Source organism: Chaetodon trifascialis, chromosome 10 (assembly GCF_039877785.1).
Source record: "Chaetodon trifascialis isolate fChaTrf1 chromosome 10, fChaTrf1.hap1, whole genome shotgun sequence".
NCBI classification, from domain to species: domain Eukaryota; kingdom Metazoa; phylum Chordata; class Actinopteri; order Chaetodontiformes; family Chaetodontidae; genus Chaetodon; species Chaetodon trifascialis.
In genome coordinates, this window is record NC_092065.1 from 13,350,188 (window position 1) to 13,373,586 (window position 23,399).

Sequence of the window (23,399 nt, forward strand, 5' to 3'; positions counted from 1 at the left end):
GACCCGGGGATCGAACTGGCAACCTTCTTGCTGGCAACCTTCTTGCTGTAATGAATCAATAGTAATCAAATTATTTTTCTGTTTGTTCTGTTCTTTTTTTTTACAATGATACAATGATAACGGTGTGTGTGTGTGTGTGTGTGTGTGTGTGTGTGTGTGTGTGTGTATATATATATATATATATATATATATATATATATATATATATATAATAAAATAGTGTGAAATGTCCTATCCTCCTACTCTGTCCCGGAACAGAACAGGTGCAACAAAGGTTATAGTTACAGGAGATATGGGGGTGTAAATCAAACTGGTCTGGAGAAAATGTCAAATGAGGCAACGTCAGTGCTAACACATGTGGGTGGAGTAGGGCCTTTAACTGAGTAGAAACCTGTTAGTGCACCAATGGTTGATAGTGGCTGGAGATTTGTGTGGACCTGAGCAGCAACTCGGTTATATTTTATGCACTAATGTTGTATCCTATGCTCTTACCAAAAAACATCAGGCCTATGTTCAGCTTTTGTCGACCTGCTTCTCGGATTCATTAGAAAATCAATGAACATATCTTAATTTGGATATTCTAGAACAGCGCGGTTCTTGAATGCATCCCACTTCCTTCATACTATGTGCCTGAGAATCTTCAGGAAACGCTCTTCCAGCGATGGATAGTCAGCCCACAACAGAGTCCGGCTGTACGAGGCAAGCGCCTGTTGGTTACATGCTTTCAGAGTTTAATTTTTATTTTCAGCCCAACCTTTAAATCATCCAAACAAAGCATTAAACCTAAAGAGTTGCAGCAGTTGGTCGCTGGAGCTATTGCAGCACGCGCAGTGTAACCACGGCAACATGTACGTAAAGAACGCCAACTGGACATGGCGCGGTTAACGTAAGCGAGCAAGCGTTACATCCAAAGACTGTATAACGCGATAAAATCCCATGCCTCACACTGGCTGTTCAAAAAAATGGCAGATGATCACGCAATAACAAAAACACGACTCAATTCCTCCGGGTCTCTGGCTGAGTAAGTGATTTATTCTCATTAACATTTTTGTTTAACCCGTGTATCAGTCAAGGTAGATGATGGTACTTCCACGCCGAGCAGAAGGGTGGAAGTAACCTAATAACTGTATAAACTCCGGGTTTAGTCAGCTGTGTCCTGAGTATATTTGTATCTGCAACTTTGTAGGTTCTCATGAGCCGCAGGCGTGTCAGACATGAAACGGTTGCAAGAAGTGTGTTCAAATGTGTTAAAAGGTATATTGACAAACCTTGTTTGACAGCATGGGAAGCACCAGCAGGGCCGTGAATGCATCTTCTCCCTGTGAGTCAGATGTGCTGAGTCCCTCACGAACAGGATTTGCTAAGAAAGAATTGCTTATGATGCCGCCTGAAGAAAAGCTCAAACACTTTGAGAGCCGAGCACAGGCTCACGGAGACAACCAGGAGGTGGGTACAATATGGGCCGCAATGACATTCATATTATAGTCATTGTTAGGACTCTGAGGTGGGTTGTGCTCAGATGTTTTCAGAGACTTTCTGCAGACTTTATTCTCGTTTATAAAGCTGATGCATATTCATGATCCTCTATAGGCTGTATGCACACCCCTAAGGCTGCAATGAGTAATTATCAATGACTGCATTTGCATGGTGGAGAAGGTGTTTACATGCCATATTATCCCGGTTTTGATCAGAGTACTCCAGGTATATCCAAGTTTCTAGAAACTGGGATGAGACTTTATCCTTGTTCTTGGAGCCAGGCTGAGATGTTTACATGGGCCACATGTAATGAAGGTGCTCCAAAAACCCAATTTATACCCAGGATACTCAAGTGCATGTAAAGGCACTCATTACTGATTAGCCTCAATTATAAAAGATAAAAATATTCGGTTTACAATGATAACATAACAATAAGATTGATACCATTTTCTGTATCTGCACAGTTTGATGCTTGCATCCAGGACCTGGTGCGTTGTGTGGCTCTGGCTAGGCTGGTGTATGGGGAGGGACATCTGAAACTAGCCCAGGCTCATGGCAGACTGGCTAAAGCATATTTCCAGCTCAAAGGTAATATTCACTTCACATTATGAAAATGAAATGAGTATTTCAGACAGAATTACACCTTGTGCTGTTCAGTTTACACTCAGTGGTGGCTCTTTGTTCCCTCAGGCTGGGGGCTGCAGGCCCAGGAGCACTGCATCCTGGCCAGAGAAATGCTGCCTTTCTGCTCCACCATTTCCTCCTGCAGGGAGGAAAAGCTCGAGATTCTCACGTGTCTCCTGAGTGTACACCTCACACAAGGAGGTGCCTCGCTGCTTACAGCCAGATATCCTTGCCATGATACATTTTACATGAATATCAATAGAAATATCAACTCAAATATCAAACTGAATAAGACCTTGACTCTTTGCAACTCTCGAGGAGGCAGAATCCTCTTTTCTTGAGGCAGAACAAGTTGCTGAGGAGCTTCAGCAACGTGATGGCATCAGCCAGGAGGAGAAGATAAAGACTGAGCTGGAAATCTCTGCTGGTCTATCCAGGTGCAGTGGTGAAAAAACTGATATTTTTGGACTTTTTAAGCAGTGACACAGGGATATCTAGTCAAAGTAGAAAATAGGTAAATATACAGTAGATTAGAGGTTTCAATGTAGCAATGTGACCTATAGCCACGTAACAGCAGCTGCTGCTCAGGTTTTTAGCATTGCTGACTGGTAATCAGGTGGTTTGCTCTATTTATTTCCTGTGACTTTTATAGTATCATGCTCAAGCTGAGCCAAATAACTTGGTGCTATTCCCAGTGAGGTAACAGGTCAGAGCTTTTGAGAGGGGATTCAAGGTCTAGCCTGCATAATTTGACTTTTTTTCACTAATTATTGTATCTAAATAATATTTGTTTTTCTCTAGCTCTCCCAAATCAAGTACAGTGTCTTTATGTTTAAGTTTGGCCACAAGATGGCAGTAGGTTCCTGCACATATGCCTAAAACTAACCTTACACATGGTTTTTGGAGAGGAGGGTTTTTCGCTGACTAAGTTGTGCTGGTGAAAACACCATTAGTTCATGTTCTTTTATGAACAAGTTAACAAATCAGGCTTTTCCCCTGCTGTTGTCCAGCCCACTCAGCAGTCTGCGTGGGTGTTTTGTAATGATGCTTACAGACCTGCTGGGTGGGGTTTCTGCTTGTCCGCTCACCCATTCACTGCTCGAGCAGAGGCACAGATGGGAGAGAGGCATTTCTCCTCTATTTAAAAGCATTTACCCCTTTTCTACACTCCACTTTCTGCCTTTTTCCATTGTCTTTCTCTCTAGCTTTGACTACGTCCTTCACAAACCCCCCTCAGCTGATACCACCATTAGTTATTGCTTTTACAGTCCGGTTGACTCCTTGAGAGACTGTAAAGCCCTTTATTTCTCTGTTAAATGTCAGCTGGCTGTTTACTTAACACCAAGTACCATTTACATATTATTGATTTGTGTCTACCAATTTACAATGTGCATTTGTAATGTGATGGTGGTATTGGCAGCAGAGGTCCCTCGGCTCAGGAAAAGATTAAAGACTTAGTGGATCATGGTAGAGAAGACAAGCACAGACACCAAGTGTAGGAGAGACTGATAGTCTGGGAATTATCTGGCCTTGCGACATAAAAAATAGCTGCCACTTGTCATAGCTTAGATCACTGTGGGCGAAATTAGAAGCACAACCAGGAAATGAGGTTTAGTCTTACCTCGGTTGAGATCATCCGACTAATGTCTTTGTTAATTTTGATCCTCTTAATTCTTGTATGCGAAAGGAGTGCCTGCCTCTAAATGTATGCATTTTGACTCAGGAGGTTAATAGTTAATCACTTAAAATGTTGGTATTGTATCCATCCTCAAAATACAGTGTACAGATGAAGTTCTTTAAAATGTTTTTTTCTTAGTTTCAGTGAGAACAACATTTTCCAAATTCTAAGTGACTATGTAAGCAAAGACAGCAGTAGGGTGGGGACTCAATCTGACAGGTAAGCTTTATAAATAATCTTCGACTTTATAATCCTGCAGAATTTATAGTAAACAAACCCTATCAGCAGCTGAGGTGAGCTACACTCATAGGAATTTGTAAATTTTGCCATCTTGGTCTGTTTCAGTGAGTCAGTTTGTTGACATGATGTGTGTAATTGAAAAAATGTGCAGACTCTGGCTGGTGTGTAAGCTTGCTAAATCTCTTTTGTTAGGTGATGACTAAGAATTTGGCATGCTTCTAAAAGCTCTGTCAGTCAACACTGTTGTGATGGAGGGGAATGTTCCCACCAAAGCCTGGAACAATAACCTAAGCTCAGCTCTCTTATAGATCCTGGTCCAAACATTCTGTTCGGTTTTAGATTCGCACTCAAGGTGCGCACTTACGATCAGCCAGATGGGATCTTTTATTCAAAGAAGCTTTATCGTTAGGTTTAGGTTAGGTTTTTGCTGTGTGTGTGTCTTGGCCATGGTTGCCAAGATGACTTATTTTCTGCACTTCTTTATAACTGCCTTCATAAATCTACAATTTGGTTGACAGATTTAATCTAATTTATAATAAATTGACAATGTTTTTGTACATTTTCTCTTGTTGAATAATAAATTAACAAATATTCTTCCACATTTCCCCACCCTTAACTGAATTATCATGTGTCACATTAATTGAAATGCGCTCTGTGTTCCAAAGCTTTGTGCAAACAGTTTGCAGAGTTTGTGCTATTGCAGAAATCAATGACCCTGTGTTCCCCTATCCCTATTGTATATGTAGGCTATTGACTGCTTTCACAGACACAGATGCTTTACACCAAATAGCAGTGGTATTCTTATACTTGGGGTCCAGAGTCTGCATGTTTTCTTCCCAAAAAGGTAGCTCTTACTTGACATGTAAAATTGTCTTTAATTAGTTGGCTGAAATAAAGCCAGCAGGGATTTTTGGTGTAAATAGCCATGGCTGAGAGTCATTACTCAGGACTGCGCAGGTAGTTTTGTATTCTTTCCCATACTTATATTCCTGGGGCTCACAGTAAAAAAATCTCATCAGTCAGAATGCCACCAGCTTAAAGCACCATACAGATTTGCTGGCTCAAGCTGTTATGTTTTTGTACCTCTGTTTTCACTTTGGCTTGGTCTTACTGTATCATTTTCCAAGTGAAAGCCCTGAGCAAACTTATGTCAATTATGTTCTGGAAACGTTTTACAAAAGAGAGCTGTGTGGCTTGCTTGGCAACACATCTACAAATCCTTAATTATATTAATTCCCTGCCCTGTGGAGTCTTGGTAGATTTCAGTGGGATGTGGCTTATTACCGTTCCTGCCAGGAAGTGCGTAAGGATGCAGAGTGAATGAGAGGATAGAGGGGTATTGTCTCTGTCCGTCCATGCAGGCAGAATGGTGGGACTCAAGCCATGCAGGAATGCAGCTCTGCTTCAGCCATTGCTGCTGCCCTAAAAGGACCTGAAGTGCCTGCCCCATGAACACTTATGGGTGGGGCATGCCGAGTATCCATCATGGCGTTTTAGAATAATGTTGGATTCATGGGAAAATTCAAAGAAACGAGCCATCACAATGTTTTTGTAACCTGCGCTGCTGGTGTTTAACCACTGCGCCCTGAATACCCAAATTTATGGAGTCCTGGAATGTGAGCATGACATAATACTGTCAAGCTTCGACTTTTGGTTCCCACAGAGGCTAAAACATGCTGTTGTGACATGCTGATGACACTTGAAGGCACGTTGGATCCACAGACAACTATACTCCCTACAGTGTGGATTTGTGAAGACTGATTTGTGAAAAGGGGTTTCCTGCACCGCAGTGTGACTGCAGTGTAGCTAGAGATTGTACAGTAGTGAGTGCTGTGTCCTCTGAGAAAGGCCACCCCCTTGACTGGAGAGCTGAATTCAATTTAGAGTCCATTAGATGGTTTGAAGCTGTTAGGAAAGTAGCCTGATGGATCCAGGGTCCTTGAAACAGTTAATGCAGCCATCATCTCATCCTCACTCTCCACTTGCTCACTGTATTGCTCTGTAGAAGCCCAAACAGCTTCATATGACAGGAAGCGTCTTCTATAGGAGCAAAGACTGTTGAGTTCATCAGCGAAGCACGTGACGCCAAAGAACTTAGTATTAACAGCACACGTACAGATGGTTGATGAATTGTTATTGATGTAGAACTCTGAGCTAGACCATCCTCACCTTTCCTTGGGTCCACCAATTTAGACACCTCTGAATGAGAGTTTAAACACACTGCAGCAGTTATTTGTCAGAGTCTGAGAGGCTGTACTTAAAGCAAGGGGGTTAGGAGCAGCGTAGCCTTCAGTCCCAGAGGAGACGGTTAGAGACTCGTGAAAGGATGCAACCAAGAACAGTTAAAAGGGCAATGTGCAAGCTTTTCCCTATTATAGTCTGCACTACGCCAGACTTCATCTGCAGCCCTCACCACTCTGCTGGGTCGGGGTTTGGCTAAAGACCAAGCAGTTACATCAGTGATGTACAACAGACTCATAGTAATGAAGTAACAGGCTTAAATGCATATGCTGTACATTGATAGTACCTCAACAATGAGTGTTAATACGTGGCATTTTTTTATTTTAAAATTGTGTAATAGCTTTTGTGTGTCGCTTAAGTGCTCTTCAGCTGAGCAAAGGTTTTCAAACACAGGGATGCAGACAATCTATTTGACAGATTATTCTCTACTCCTTACTCTGCCCTGCTGCCTTATATAGTAGGCAGAACTGATCACTGTCTTTATGTTTGTCTTTTCGGTACTGTAGGGTCTATAAGAGACAGAACAAACCAGAGGAGGCCTTAAACCAGTGTGAGAAGTCTCTGCAACTGCTGACAGACTGTGGACAGCCAGAGAAGACATGCTCTGTCTATAGGGACATGGCCGCCATTGAACAGGACAAAGGTCATTTGGACCGAGCCATAGAGCATCTCTCCAAGGCAAGGGACATATCACTTGCACATCATACATGACTCATATCTAACATGCATAAAAACATGTGAAGGCTTCTTGAGACGGCGCCAGGCTTTGTTGTTGGGTAATGTTCCCACACCTCTTATTTGGTGATATGTGATCTGTCTTATTTCACGTGGGTGTTTCTGCTAGGCTCATGCCATTGCTGTGAGTCACAGCCCAGAGGAGCTGGAGGGGGCTCAGATCTCCCACAGCCTGGCCCTCATCCTTTCTGCTGCAGCAGAGCCCCATCACAATGGTGAGTTTATTCCCAGACACAGACAAGCCTGAGCAATGTGTACGAGGGGTTAATCAGGATTTGAACCTCCCATTGTCTTCCATTATTTGAAATTCTTTAAGATGGTGTTATGGAAACCAGACTTATAATAGCAAGTTCAGTCATGTCAGTTGGATTCACCCTCATCAACTCTCTCGAGGCAACTGTGTGCTCCTTGGTAGTTACGTTAAGCATAACATCTGGAAACTAAGAAAATCAGAATTATGTAGAAGATCTTGAGAAATGATCACGCTGCATTGATTCTGTCGAATTTTGCTGTGACTTAAGTCAATGTGCATCATTTGTGTGTTTTTCCCCATGCTGGTGTAGACTCTGCGGGTCACTACTTTGAGCAGAGTCTACGTGCATACAAAAACTCTGCAGGTCCACAGGATCCGGCCTTCCTTGCTGCCCAGGATGATTTCTGTCGTTTCCTCCTCTTGAGTGGCCAGCAAGAGGTTACACACACTCACGCACTTACAAGCATATTCATATGTAAGAACAGGGAGTTTTGGCCCATGCAATTTTGAAATGTCATTTTCCACACATTTTCCGTTCGGAGAGCAGCACCATGGAAACGCCCTCGGAGGTTGTGATCGTCAGGGAATTTAATCCACCTGCTAAACGGGGTGTGGCTCTCACTACTGATGGCAAGAGGTGATTTACCAATTGTCAATGTACCATTGCAGAGATGTGTGGAGATCCAGAGAGCTTCTCTCGCCACAAAGAGATCAACATTTGGTGACCTGAGTGCTGAGGTAGCAGACACCCTTCAGCTCGTAGGAAGTGTGGAGATGACTGAGGGCAGGATGAAGCAGGCCCACAGGACCATGACAAAGGTAATCACAAGTTACAGAACACAAACAGCACAACTGTTTGTCTTGGTTACTATCTGTAAATGCATAATAGAGATGCTGGACAGAGTGGAAGTTACTGTCATCGGACATGACGTTGTCCCTGCCAAAGTATTTGGGGAGGTTTAATAAAAGGCCAGGAGTCAGTGGGTGTGTCCATCTACACCAGTGAGAGGCCTGTTCAAAATATACACACAAAGAGTCCCTGTCATGCTGAGATGAGCTATTTCCAACATCCTCCCTAAAGCTCAGTGCTATCAAAGTCGCATGCTAATCTTGGAAGGGAGCACTGTGCAGAGCCGTCCTCCCTGGTGTAAAATATCACACACAGTGACTTTGTGTTTCCTCACTCTGGATGGAGCCGGACAGATGGGCTTCACAACTTTGGAAAGAGCATGACAGTTTGCTAACTGCTGTCAATTAAAGGGACACTGACCCCAATTAGTGTGGCATGCCATTATGTCGTTTGAAACAAAAGTGACATTCCTGTGTCTCTCAGTGCGCATGCATTGAATAAACAGCAGCCATTTAGTTAATAATGCTCATTTGGGTTTTAGCTGTTTTATTTATTCCTTATCTAATGAGTGTTTTTCTTTTTGCACTCAGTATGAGTGCACATGCTTGCAGAATGAGCTCAGTTCTGCCACTTGTCAAAAAATACACCAGTAAATGGGGATTTCTGCGTACTAGTATGACATGCCTGTCAGTAAAGGAGCCCAGTTGCTATGTTGTTTTGTTTTGGCAGGGGTGTCCAAGTCCCCCTCTCCACTGACAGGGCATATCAGGGCTCACTCCCTCTACACCACATCCCACTAGTAACCTTTCCGAAGTACCCTGACACAGAGCAGATATGTCAGGACATTCGTTTCCTGTCATCGTGACACCATCTGAACTCCAATGGAGTAACTTCTGTTTTTCCAGACGAAATCTGGCTCATACAATGGATACAATTCATAAGATCTACTAAAGAAACACAGCGAACAATGGTACACATACAAACATACACTTGACATTTTCCCTTTCCTCTGTAGTGCTGCCTTCCATTACATCAACCTTAGCAACAGTGAAAACATCCAAGAGGCCAGATGGATCTGTTCCAGATTACCCAGTGTTTTCATTTTCCTGGTGAAGAGGGAAACTTTTCTCTCCCTCCCTCCTTCCCTCCCTCCCTCCCTCCCAACTTCAACAAAGCTCTCTTCACATGTTGTTGTTTAAGATGATTGTAGAAATGGCAGGCAGGCATTTATTCTGTCTGTTGCGTCACTGTGTGTGCGTACACTGTGTAATCATATTACATCTGCATGTGGTTAAAAGTTTAGACTTTTCTGGATTTTGTTATATCAGCCAGTGTTTTCTGATGTCATAGAGCTAAGCAGTCCTTGCTCATGCATCTCATTTGATTGGACCAAACTAAATGTGGAGTGGAAAGTGATTCAGGTTGCTTCTTAAATTTGTTGAGTTAAGTACCTCAGATTCCTGGGTTGTTGGTTTGGAGTCCTCGTAATAAATCTAGTGAGTCCCCCTTGTTGACCTGACACTCCGAGTGGTCAGCACAGGTGTTATCTAAACCTTGGACAGCTACAGTGGTTATTTTGGGATGTTTAGTGCATTCACATGTTGCTAGGAAGTGTTTATTCCCCTCTTGAGTGTGCCTTTCACCTCTCATCTTCCTCTTGCCACTTACTCACCCACTCACTCGCTTCATTAAGTTTTTATTTATTTTTCTATTTTAGTGCCTGGAGATCCAGAGTTTGTTGTATGGTCCTCAACACAGGAAGACAAAAGCTACACAAAAAGCTGTGGACATGCTGGCCCGGTAAATCTGCATGACAACAGTTGATTTTATTAGTATGATTAAAATAGAAGAAAATTTGAGTTGAAATAAAAGAGTGTAAGAGTACAACCCATGTTTAAGTCATGCAACCATGTACCATATGTTTTGCAGGGCACCAGAGGTGGCTGAGAGACAACAGAGGCAAGGTAGAAGGAAAACAAAACCTCACACATTTTCAGTTGTACCATCCAGTGGCAATGATGGAAACTCGATGCCTGACTCTTGAAATGTTCTTTTTTATTTTGTCACTTGCCAGTTTGGACCAAGCACTACTGACATACTTGTTTTTAAAGGTGCAGTGTGTAAGCATGGTAACACGCTAGTCACAGCCCATCCTGTCTTGTAATACCACTTTGTACCTCAAGAGGTGATAGTCCAGTAGTAATAGCTCAAAGATAATGTGCTAATGGTGAGTTTTCAAGTGAGAATTCAAGTTTCTCTCTTTTATAGAACTAAGACAAGCTTATTTGCCTTTTAAAGTCATCTTAAAACACTAAGAACTCAACAGAAACAAAGTAAAACTTACCAAGACAGTCTTGGTTTTTCTTTCCACTGTTCCAACGATCACTAACCCAGGTTTGGTTGAAATAAACCAAGTGCGATGTGAAAATATTCTGGCTCCACGCTTTGCTGATGCCGACCATCCTCTTGCTCCTCTCCTGCTTCATGCCATGTCTTTGTCATTTCTAGAGTCATAGTCCTGGTCAGAGCCACCGTAAATCACACTGGTACTGTAATCACTGTCGCCAAACTGGACTCTGTCAGGGCCACAAGCTACATGGCTAACTGAGCTAATGGCAGCTAGCAGCTACAGCCATAGATAGCTATAGCAATGAGTTCAGTGAGCAGCAGTTAGTGGTTACTCTAGTAATATGCAACAGGTGGCCAATTCTTACACATTACACCTTTAAAAGAAATGTATATGTTTGATAATACAGGCAGGTACCACTGCTGAAAATCTGCTTCAGTTGCTCTCTGCATGTCCAGTGACAGTACATGAGTTTGTGTAATTTTGTGCACTATGTGAAATGAGTTAGCATTGAAGAAATACTCACTCTCAGGAAACATACCCACATTCGGTTTTAATTATGGTAACATATGAATCCATTTCCAAACAAGGGCTGGAACTTTTTTATCCAAAGCAAAAATGCAAGTTGTTCAGTCACTATGTCAATAAAAGCAATGATGCTGGGCTATCCATGGTGACAAACACAACATTTAACTCATTAAACATTCTTTATATATCAGTAGATTTTCTGTTTGCTGATGTACACGTTTTTTTAATGCTGTGAAATGGCACATGGTATTCAGATTACATTGTGTACATACATATACAGTAACCTAACAAAGATTCCATATTAAACCACAATTTAAGTGCACTGGTGTTGTAGTGTTTTTGTTTAAATATGCTGTAGCTGGCACTTAATGTAACATTTTTTTTTAATTGATCAATTAACAAATTTCATAAAAGCATGGCATTCACCCTAAACATTAAGGTAATCTGTGAAGTTGCTCAATAGTTATGTGTAGTGTACATTTTTGCAGCCACTTAGAGGAAATGTACATAATGTGTATGCATGTGACTGTAATTATACTGGACCATTTCTGCCTTGACGACTAGGACAAAACACAACACACACTAATGAACAGTCAACGCCACTAAGCTGATGATCCAAAAATAGGTATGGTCATGAATACACTCTTACGTTAGAGCAAAGGTGAATCCCTGAAGCCACCACTGTGATAACCAACAAAAGACAAGCAAAAGGTGACCAAACAAGACATACTATGCATCAAAAGCAGATGTGATTATATTTTCTTTGACAACACAATCACTGAATCCTCTTATTTCATAAAGATTCTACTTCTTCTTTTCATTCTTTCATCTTACTATTTGCTTTGACAACCTTTTTTTGAATTCCAAATAGTATAATTCACCATTTTGAATTCCTAGCTCCCTGCTCACTTGTTCAGAGCAAATGTTGGGAAATTAGAAATATATGGTATTGACACACACCATGTAAAGATTTTACAAGCACATTTCAGACTGATTACACTGACCATGTAACCCAGCTTTGGTTATGTAATGGGCAATTCTTTTTCCTAAATACTCAAAATGTGTAGTGTGACATTTATTGTGAGTATAGTAAATAATCTGCAAATAACATTGTTAGTTAACCACTCTGAAGAGCCACATTTACTTCCACTACACCTTGATTTCCGCATTTAAAATGTTTCTTTTTCTTAAGACTAATTATCATCTTTTTCTCCACTCCCACTATACCGTCCTCAGCTACAAACTTAACTGTACACTTCACTAAGTACTGCTTAAAATAAACGACTGTTTTCCAGGATGCAGTGTATACTAAAGCTATTCAATTTGGCAGCAGTGCCCAAGTCAAAAGAAAAATGAAAACCCCAATCTGCAAACAGTGCCCAGCACCTCATAACTCTCAACTCTCAAATGCTGGCTTGCATAAAATGTTGACCAAGTAGATTCAACAACATGGCAGACACAGCATGATGTGACAGGATGCTGTACACTGCAAAACGGGGTATTTAAGATGTACAGCAAAGGTTAGTACAAAAATAGAGAAATCTAGAGAGAATAACCAAACCTCTTTGAAGATAAACTGCAAACTATAAAAAGGTTAACATATATCAGAGCACTCCATCAGTGCTGACCTACATATTGCTACAATATGTAAATGTTAAACTCCTATCTTAAGCTAGCCAATATTAGTTAGCACTCTTTTTTTTGTAATAGTACTGCCACAATGAATACCATAAAGGCATGTATTAATTTTGCTGGAATTTTGCTTGAATCGTGTTGCAGTTGGGTACACCAAGTTATACACTCTCAGCAAGTACATACAGTAAAAGAGCACACTAAAATCAATTGGATATACAGTATGTTTTACTGCAAGATCTAAAGCATAACTACATTGTCTGCAAACGGCATTAATGCCATGCGTGTGTGGACTGCTGCATCAGAAAAATACCTGTACGTGCATCTCAATAACCAACATTGGCACGTACTGAGTTTGAAAATATTTCTGACTGAATTCTTAGTCATCTTCAAGGTAAACTGTTGCAATTCTTTTCTCTTGAGAAATCTCCAAGATTTGAGATTGTGGCTCTTGCTTTGAGGCTGTCTCAGGATGGCTGCCCTGTAAGTCCATTTGGAAGGTGAAGGACTTTTGTGATGGCCCCAATTTAATATGTTTCTCAGTGATTTCTGATGCAGACTCTCCTTCATTAGTGTAGCCTTCCATCTCTTCACCATACACAACATCCTCTTCTTTGGAGACTCTGAAGCTGTATCCTCCTCCTGCCCCACCCTGGAAGGCTTTCTCAAGCCCAAGGTTAGAAGATCTGAGAGTTGCCATGATCTGCTCTTCAGACAGATCTTCTCCTGCCTCCAGCAGCCCAGACTCTTCTAGGGTTTGAGAGACATTCAACTCTGCAACTATAGTCATGGTGCCATTGCCACTTGACTGTTGCACTTTTTTGACATCAACAGCCACATTTTGTGGACATTCACTACCCATTTTTGTGAGCAAGGCCAACTCCTCCCTCAGTGGCCCCGACACTGAGCTTTGCAGCTGCTCTAGAGCTCCCTTCAGCTGCTCCTTGGGTTCCAGAGAGTCCTCTCTCAGGAACTCTAGCATGGACTCCTGCACTATAGGGGAGACACGAACTTCTTCTTCAATTATGCACTCTGGAAAACTCTCTTTGACAAGTGAGCGATCACGTGCCATGAACCTGTATTCATCACTTTCCTCTACAATCACTCTTCTTGAGGGAGGACCTTCATCTTGATAATACCTCTCATCCGACAGGTCGTCTAAGATACCATAATGGCCGTATGAGGTAATGCCACCACCCTCCTCAGGTTCAGAAAGATTATCATCTGGCGTGGAGACAAAATAGTCGTGAGGCTCTTGGTCGTGGGAGAAATATGGAGATTCACTCTCTCTAGAAACCTCTTGAACTTGTACAGATCCACTCTTGCTATGATCTGTTGCTGTCACAGAGGTTTTCGTGGCATCACCATCACTCCTCTGAAATTGAGCATCATGAGGGACATTTTCCAGCTCCTCAATTTGAAAATACGTTGAGGAGGGCTCATAAAAACTAGATCTGGACTTCTGATCGATCTCAAGCTCATCGTCACTGTGAGACTCCACTGGTTCCTCAATGATTTCCACATTGACAGACTTATTTTCCAGGTCGTCATGTCCCTGCAGGCCACTTAGCAGGCTCTTGATCATGCTTCCTGTTGCTGTGTCCTTGATGTCCTGCAGTGACACCTTCTTGACTCCTTGGCTCAGCAGTTCATCCAGTGCTGAGTCCTCAGATATATCCACCTCTTCCTCCACTTTGGACTCAAGCACAATCTGTGTCTTAGTCGTGCCATCCTCCTGCTCAGTTTTCTCCACGTGATACCTTACCTTCGATTCTCCCGTGGAGCAAACTTTAGCATCCAAGCCAACTGGTTTTATCACTTTCTCGATGAGCTCCTCCACAGACACAGAATCTAATATCTTTTTCTCTCTAGGACCTGTTGTAGACTCTGTTTTCTCTTCATCTTTGAACTCTCCTTCAAAAACATTATGTTTCTCTATTTCATCTGACACTTGCTTTTCACTTTCTGTCTCAGTTTTCATGCTCAGGCTCATCATTGGTGGTGACACAACTCTCACTGATTTGGTCTCTGTAGTGGAGGACTTGATGGGACTGGCTTGGTTATCTACCAGAGAAGCCTGTTTGATTTTCACAGTTTGCTCCACTCCTGTTGTTTTCTGTTCGTTCTGACGAATTTGATTTTCTCTCTTGCCCATTGGTTTATCTTTGGCTGTAGTAGCGGTGGTGGTAGCAGAGGCAGAAGTAGCAGCCCGAGCTTTGGTGAATGAGATCATGTCTCTTCTGGATGCAGGACTCTGATGCCGAGTTCTGCCTACAACTGAAATAGGAATGACCCTAGAGGGGCTTATAGACCCAGAAGGAGGCCAAGGGGATCTTCTCAGGTTTGAACTTGGTGGTGTGTACCTGGTATCCATATGTTGTCTGGTCATTAAGGTGGATGCTCTTGGAGTGTAGGGCTGGGCAGGCATCCTGATATCTGAAGCAGAGGATTGAGCACCATGAATTATTAGATACTTAAAGGAATAGTTAGACATTTTTGGAAATTATTTGCTTTCTTGGCAAGAGGTATATGAAGAGATCGATACTGCTGTCATATCTTTTTGTAATATATGAAGCTGGAGGCAGTAGCTTAGCTTCACATAAATACTGTAAACATAGGGAAACAGCTAGCCGCCTACCTGCATCTCTAAGTGAGCTTTCACACTGAACCTGTTTGGGTCAGTTAAAATGAATTTTGGTCCAATTTCCCAGTTAGTACAGTTCATTTGGGGGCTGGTGTGAAAGCTGTCAATTGAACAATCTGGACCTTTTTAAAAGGTGTCAAGCAGACTCTGGTGTGTTTTTTTGTGGTGTAAAAACAAATGGATCAACCACCAGTATTTTGTGATAGTGCAAAGGTGATTTTAGTGCAATTTCAAAAGCTAAACTACTAAAAGATTCATCTACTGATTGTGAAGCCTGTTCAGGAAGCAGTCTTAAAATTGATAAGTACAAGCCATGTATATATTTATGCAAATCAATTGGCAGCCTTGGTCACATGTATGCACACCACTGCAGGCATTTTCCCTGATTAATAGGTCAAAAACTCTTAAAACTGCTGTTTGTGTCCTACTCTGTCTACTTTGAAAGACCATTAAAAAGTGTGCGATAGCCGATCCCACAGTAATAAGCCCCACATCAGTACTGTACAAGCCGCCTCCTTTTCATCCTGTCTCTACCTGTCATTATTCATAATGTGGTCAATTTGCAGTCTAATAAAACTAATAATGCTTCTAATCAGTTATTTCATCATGAGCTCTTTCTAAAACCAAAGAACACAAATATACACATCAGAAACATTAAAGTGCTGCATAAACTTCTGTCGATCACCAGAATTAGATTTTCCCACGTGGGTCCTGATGATGGAGGATAATCGCCAAAACTGTCCAATCAACAAGTTACCTGTCAGTCTGTGTAACTTCATGTTTACTCCTCATTTGTAAAAAGTCAGCATGAGTCAGTTTTGTTGGTGTAATATGTACAAAAGACTAAGTGTAATAATGGCAAGTTGTGGTTTTACAGGAGCTTATGTGCTAGACTGTTTCTTGGCGGGGAGCAGTGACTTTCTGGAGCCTTGTCAGCACTGTGAGCTTGCCAGGCAACTCGTGAAGACTCCAGGAAGTCACTGCTCCTGGCCAAGAAATGGTCTGGCACATAACCTCACGTAAAACCACAAAATGCTGTTTTTACACACTTCTTTTTACAATTACAACAATTAATACTTTTAAATACAGTACCTATGACTCTTTCTCTCTGATGTTGAGTCACCCTCCTATGAGGATCTTGCAGATTCACTCTCTCACCCTCCAGAAGAGCCCTGAACAAACAAGAGACAAGACAAAACAAAACAAGCTGTTAAAGATCACTGGTTATCCTCTTATTTCAACATAATTATTTGTTCCCATATATAGGAAAAAAAGATCCAAGACAAATACCTCACAAGACGGTGTACATCATTCAGCTCTGCCATGTCAACCGTCTCAAACTAAACGGAACAGTCTTACAAGATGGTATGAACCCAGGATCTGACCATATAGGGTGGTAACCATCAAAAACATAACAAGATGCTGTCATGTAATAATGACGTTGTAATAATTAGCACTAACAGCTCACCTCTCCTTGGCTACGCTTCAACAACCCTACAACCAACTGAACAAACCAAAGTGTCTCAAAAAAGAACAACCTCTCTGGAGAGTGCCTTCCGAAAGACTGACCTAAAAATAACAGCTACAATGCAGGGCGGTCCACACTTCCCAGTGAATCCCAAAGCAAAAGTTGACTCGTGACACATACAAAAACACATGCCACTGTCACGTCTCTGAGCAAACATTCTGTCTACTCCAAACATTCAAAACAAACCAGATGTGCCAGCGGAGAATCTGCCATATAGAGACACACTGGAGTGGAAAGTCCTCTGAAGAACTTCTTCTGAACTGCCTTAATACTAACAACATTTTATATCCCTCAGTGACTTCAGCTGGGCTAGATTTCCTGGGATATGCAGTACGAGGTTACAAGAATAACTGAAAAAATAAAACTACATATTATATCTTCAAACATGAAAATACACTGTTTATCGACTGCTTTATAAATAACTTTGCCTTTCAGTAAAAATAGTCCATTAGTATGTGGCTAAGTTAGGAGCATGAAGACTTGACATGCCATGCTATTACAGGATGTGAAATGCCAGATATAATTTGTCTTGCTCCGTAAACACTTAAAATAAACCACAGAGAAAGTTTAAATGACTCTATTAAAAATGTATATAGTATGTGTAGTACTTTCCAGATGAGAGCACTTAATGCTGAGACCAGCAGGAAGCGAGCAGCTGATTTCGTCTTATGTGTTTGATGAACTCACTAATTAAGCTAAGAGTGACCTCAGGCAGTGGGGGGGCTGCTTTGACCATTGATCTGTTCTTGAAAGCACGGAAAGACAAGGGAAGACTTCACACTTCAGATGACTTTCTGAATTCAGGAAAACACATTCAAAACATTTTTTCATTAACATTTGACAAAAAATAAATCATAGTGTCAGTTCTTAGCACTTCATGGTTCAATTATTAAACCAGAGTAATCATTGAATGACCTTTACAAGAAGTGTCGCACTGCTGTTTTTCTGATCCGAAACACACAGTAACACTCCCCATAGGCTTTTTTCTCTGGAGACATTTTGACATGTCACAGTATGAAAAGCACAGATGTAATTACTGTAAAATTAATGATGGCTGAATTCCGTTTAGCTGCTCCGGTTTCAGCGCCCTGGTGTTGTGCGTGCCAGCTCACTGTCTCACTGGGACCCTCGAGGAGGAACCATACTCCTTTTCCCTCAGTGGCATGTCAAAAGATTTGCGGTCTACTCAAAATGATCCCTTAACAATCAGTTTTATCTGGAGGACGGCAGAATAAATACGCTCATCACCTGTACGCAGCCACCTCCATGCCCAGATCCATCTTAACCTGGAGAAGGTGCTGATGCTCTCGCATCTTCTCTGCAATTGTGTCGGCCATCATGTTCCTCTCACGCTCCAGCTGCTCGATAATCACCTGGAAGAATAAAAGCAAAAAAAAGTACGTTTTCACTTTGCACATAGTTTAATTTTACAAGTCTGTGGTCTGTCCGTCGGGGATTTTATTTTTTTTTGTTTACGCCTGCAATTTAACTGAAAATCCTGTAATCATTCTGCTCCCTTGTTAGCCGTAAAGTTTGTAACCACATTTTATTTTACTGCAGCCTACAGTGTTGTTAACTTGGTGAATCTGTGTTGCTTCTGTTTCGAGTCACTTATGTTTGCTGACTTCTAATGCCGGAAGATGGCAAACTGGCTGAACGCTTCTAGTCCAAATCAAGCCTGATCACAACAACAGGCTGCATTTATCATCTGGACCACTTAATCCAGCGTCTGTCATTTGTGCACAAGCCTTTTCCAGTGGCATCTATTGCAACAGATGTCATGCTAAATTTAAAATTTTTCTGTTTTTGTTCCAATATTGAAGACATCCCTGCAGTGTTGGACCAGTGTAGTCGTTTGTAGTTGCCTGACCTGCTTAGGGCTCCATCTTTAGGAGGCTAATAAGGATTTGTCAGTCTGACAGCTAATTGGTTTAAGTGGCCAGTGTAATCTAGCAGCCATAAAGTGCAGGAGAGATAGAATGTCATCCAGCTACTCAAGCTATTCAATCCTTTTATAGCGAGGTCGAATGTTGCATGCGAGATCCAATGCTTTTGACAGTTGAGGGAACACAAACTTGTCAGTCACCACTTAACGGTGTAAATGCTATTATGTAGTGGAGGAGGGAGAGGTGCATTCATTTCACATCTACGGCATGTGTGTGCTTTAAGGAAAGGCTGAAGCCAGAATAGTTCCAGGAGGCCACCGGATGTGATCACAGTTATTCCTGTTATTAATGTCAGCCCAGATTGTGACGATATAATCATTATTTAGATAATGGTTGAGGCTTAAGAATCAGTTTGTAGCCTCAGACAGCTGCATCAGTGGCTTCAAGGACGGTGGGTGTGGCAGGTACAAGAGGGAGTAGCCTCGCCCCTGTCTTGGGCTCAGTGTGATAAAGAGGAGATTATTCTCTCTGCATCACTTTAAACTTGTATCAGATTTGTAACATGTGTAGAGATTTCTTTAAATGGAAATAAATCCTATAATCTTCGGTTCTACTTCAGTCTGACATATAAATCTGGCTTTTCTCTGTCCTCCTCTCTTACGGTGGACCTCTTCTCTCACCTGATATTCATTGTAGTCCACCCGGAATTTCTCCTGCATGTGCATCAGCTGTTCTTCAAGGCACATCTGAATCTGCCCTTGCTTTTCCGCCTCCGTGCGTAATTTGGCCAACTCTGAGGCGTACAGCATCTTTTCCCTCTGCAGATCACTCAGCCTCGCCTGGTCCGCTTTAATCGACTGCTCCATCTCCTCCACCTTCTGCTGGTACATTTCAAAGGTCTCCATCCAGCCCTCGGACAGACCGCGGGCGTACTCCTGCACCTCTTCCACTGAGGCCGCCGGAGGCCCGCGGTAAGTTTGCGTGATGATGGGCACCACCCGGGACTCCACCTGACACCGGAGACGGTTGATTTCTTGCCTGTGCGCATCCTCCAGGCGTTTGTACTCGCTCTCCAGCTGGACTAACCGCTGCTGGAGCTCGCTGTTGGTCTTGTGAGCGTGGTGAAGCTCCTTCTCGCAGCCCTTCAGCTCGCCATTGATGTCCCGGCACACCCCCGTCTGCTCGCTGCACAGAGACTGGACCATCTGCAACTCCCGCCATAGCTTCTCTCTCTCCATCTCAGCCTGGGACTTCTCAAAGGACAGCTGATCCACCATTCTCCGCAGGTCCCGCATCTCACTCTTGTACTTCGGCTCCCGCTCCGCCGCCGTCGCTTGTCTGAGTTTGTTGATTTCAGCGATCAGACACGTATTTTCCTGCTCCAGTTGCTTCGTTCTGGAAAGATACTGGACCAGTCTGCCGTTGAGCTCCTGCAGCTGCTGTTTTTCGCTGTCAAAAGTTCTCTTGAAAGGCAACATTGTGACTCCTGATGATAAAAAGTGACTTTAAAAATTGTTAATTTAGGAGGGAGGTTGTCCTGGTGTCATCTGCGTGTGCGTCTTTGGGCACAACTGTGATGTAATTTGCCACCGGTGGCCTTTGACAAGTGCAGGAGGAGGAGGAGGAGGTGGAGGAGGGCGGGACCGGCCTCACAGGATCGTCCCAAACGCGTCCGTGTCCCTGACAGATGTTATGCTGCATTTACAGTCTGTCTGATATATTACCGCTGTGATCTCAATAATAATCAAAGATGTGGTAAAATAACTGGGACACTGTGGAACACTGCACACTACAAGCTACATGCTGAAAATGTGTCTTGCAGTAAAATTAAATTTAAAATATGTAGGAAAAACAATTGAGTATATGTATAACATCAAAACATAATAGGTCTGAACGATTGTCTTGTGTAGTTGGAACTTTTACTGAAATTTCCTATAAATATGTTTATATCTTTATATACGTTTTTCATGTTCATGCTTTGTATTGCCTTTCGCCTGTCCCCCCGCCTCTAATTCCTAATTTACATTTAGACTGCCCCTCCCAATTGTTAGTACATCTGTATATTGGGCCACTAAAAGCACATTTTCTCAAGTACTGTACTAGATGACTTCTACTTTGTACTCCACTACATTTACCTATGATATACATGTGTGTATATACAGTATGTTTAAAGGTACAGTGCCAGAACAAAGAACAGGAAATATAAATTTGTAATTAATTAATAATGAATTGTGAATATAATGTATTGAAAGGTATGTGGTAAATAATAGTAATAGTATGGTAGTTTTTTGCAAGTGCAATGAAAATGAAAGAACCGTTTATTTTCATTATCAAGCTAATTAAATGTGTAAGTTTAGTAGATCTGAGGGGGTAAGTTTTCCGGAACTTACCGGTGGTACCTGAATGCATCACTTCTCCACTCGCCTCACATCCTTTATTTGCCGGGGAGCAGCGCCCCCGAGCGTACAAAAAGCGGAGCTGCGGGAGCTAAAATAACCCGCTTTGTTTTTCAGTGTCCTGACATGAAGTGCGTAACAAACTATCCTCCCTCACATGGAGCATGGAGGGCCGCGAAACTGTGGTTGTTACAGGTAAATCAGCACGTTTGCTCATGAATACACCAACATTTTCAAACCGGCCTTAATTTGAAGTTTTTTAATCCGTTTTTCAGGTTTTGGACCTTTCCGGCAGTTCTTAGTGAACCCCAGCTGGACAGCAGCCCAGGTAGTGTTTGAAAAAAATGTTTAAAAAAAAAGTATATGTCAAATTAGTCAGTATAAAATGTCCTCTGTGAAGCGTAAAGACTTAAAATGTCTAATGTTTCATTATTTTAAAGGGGCTGAAGGTGTTCGGCTTGGGAGAGCGGATTGATGTTTACATTAAGGAGGTACCAGTGAGTTATGTTCAGACTCAGAAAATCATTGCTGACATTTGGCAAACTCTTCAACCAAAGGTAATTTTTTTTAAAGAAATACTGAAGGAATTTAGGAGCTGCCAAAAATAAAGCGAAATTTTTAAATGCTATTTCATTTAACTGTTGACTTGCATTGATATATTGACACGTTGGACATACAGGTCTAAATGCTGTTTCAAAGACCAGTCCACACAACCAGGAATAAAATAATGATTTCATTTGATTTATCAACCTAAAACAAGTCTAATTTAAACATATTTTTTCCAAAAACACCAGAATCAAACCATAAATGTCCTCCACCTTGATCTCAGTGTCCTCAGTGGTTGCTACAGCCCTCATGGAGGTGCAGTGTTGTTGAAATGCATAAATACGCTGTGGTTGTGATATGAGAAGAGAATATCTCACTCTACCTTCTGTATTTGTGTGTGTCTCAGTTTGCTGTGCACTTAGGCACGGCCAGAGGCTCCAGCGTCGTCATTCTGGAGCAAACGGGGAAGAACAGCGGATACAGAGACAGAGATGTGTGCGGCTTCTGTCCTGAGAGTCACTGCTGTCTGGAAGGAGGACCAGAGAAACTGGACTCGGTCATTAACATGAGGGCTGTCTCCAAAGAGTTCAGACAAGCAGGGGTGGATGTAATTTATTCAAGAGACGCTGGCAGGTAGACGTCTGTTCCTGAGCTGTGCTGACAGACACTCAAGAACATGAGATAACGCTTCCTCCTCCTCCTCCTCCTCCTCAGGTACCTGTGTGATTTTGCGTATTACTGCTCACTGTGTCACGGTGGGAGGAGAGCGGCCCTCATACACATACCCTCATCTGGCAGGCTGAGCTCAGCTGACAGACTGGTACCTCTGCTGCAGACCCTCATTCGGACCATGCTCGACCAGCTGGAGGACCCTTCAGACAGCCAGTCACAGTGAGGTAGACCCTCTAATAACACCACACAAGCATCACTGACTGACCTGGACGAGAAACGGTGGCCTCAGAGGGAATCAAATAGAACAGTCAGAGTTCTCATTCATTTATTTATTCAAAATTTCAGGAAAAAAAAAGAAAAATACAAGAAATTCTCAGATACACATTTGGAGACGGCATGTCAAAAATACACCATCTCAGCTATAGGTGTGAAAAACTTTGAGGCCTCAGATACAGAGCTCGAAAAAGACAGTCTAGTGAAGTTTTTTTTTTTTTTTTTTTGGATTATTTCTTTCCCCAATCAGGTAATGAACACAGAGATTGTTTTGTGAAAGTATTATCATAAAATCATAGCAGTAGACCAAGGCCCCCTCAGAAGGTATAGGAATGCAAATCATAAAAACCGAGGCATGACAATGATAAACCTCAAACTTATTATTGCAGTTTGAATGCACTGACGCATCCTCCATAAACCTGAGGTTTGCATGAAGAACATTCTGTAGAATTGAAATGATAAAGATGACTAAGTTGCATGTTTTTTTTTTAGTTACTGTATATTTATGCTGAAAATCTGCAAAAAAAAAGCAACTAGTGTGAAGCTGTAAACTTACGCCTACCATTTGTTTCTAATCATGTTTACTCTTTACCATGACTACCCGTAATCTACGCAACATCCCTGTCCTAAATATGTCCACGTGTTTGTTTAAATGCTGCAGTTATGACAGGTTTGTGATCTAATGGTAACTAGTAATTCAACAGTAATTCACCTCACAACAGGTCAATGTATTGTCTACTACTCCCAGAACTGAAAATATATCATTAATGTTTGTGTTTCATCATTACATACATCCAGACGGAAAACAAATAATAAATGCACAGATATGTTGAGTAACTACACAAGCTGC

At 42.0% G+C, this 23,399-nt stretch overlaps 3 protein-coding genes across 4 annotated transcripts; 2 read left to right on the forward strand and 1 right to left on the reverse strand.

The window, feature by feature from the left end:
• Positions 1–652: 652 nt before the first annotated feature.
• ttc23 (tetratricopeptide repeat domain 23) lies at positions 653–11,294 on the forward strand. 2 transcript variants are annotated; one of them, XM_070972161.1, is made up of 11 exons: positions 653–1,021; positions 1,281–1,446; positions 1,941–2,064; positions 2,167–2,323; positions 2,412–2,537; positions 6,766–6,937; positions 7,104–7,209; positions 7,558–7,685; positions 7,917–8,066; positions 9,815–9,897; positions 10,027–11,294. In XM_070972161.1, the coding sequence occupies exons 1-11, from the start codon at positions 963–965 to the stop codon at positions 10,139–10,141; spliced, it is 1,386 nt and encodes a 461-aa protein (XP_070828262.1). In that variant the 5' UTR covers positions 653–962; the 3' UTR covers positions 10,142–11,294. The 2 variants fall into 2 exon arrangements, with proteins under 2 accessions (XP_070828262.1, XP_070828263.1); XM_070972162.1 differs by having other exon boundaries at positions 888–1,021; positions 1,331–1,446; positions 10,027–10,275.
• Positions 11,295–12,983: 1,689 nt separating this feature from the next.
• synm (synemin, intermediate filament protein) lies at positions 12,984–20,321 on the reverse strand. The gene is made up of 4 exons (XM_070971914.1): positions 19,343–20,321; positions 18,025–18,149; positions 16,341–16,420; positions 12,984–15,040 (listed from the first exon to the last, which is right to left on the reverse strand). The coding sequence occupies exons 1-4, from the start codon at positions 20,138–20,140 to the stop codon at positions 12,984–12,986; spliced, it is 3,060 nt and encodes a 1,019-aa protein (XP_070828015.1). The 5' UTR covers positions 20,141–20,321.
• On the forward strand, positions 19,865–23,387 carry pgpep1l (pyroglutamyl-peptidase I like). Its single transcript, XM_070972167.1, has 6 exons — positions 19,865–19,948; positions 21,176–21,253; positions 21,334–21,386; positions 21,499–21,615; positions 22,011–22,237; positions 22,319–23,387. Exons 2-6 carry the CDS (start codon positions 21,223–21,225, stop codon positions 22,497–22,499), a joined length of 609 nt encoding a protein of 202 aa, XP_070828268.1. The 5' UTR covers positions 19,865–19,948; positions 21,176–21,222; the 3' UTR covers positions 22,500–23,387.
• Positions 23,388–23,399: the final 12 nt, after the last annotated feature.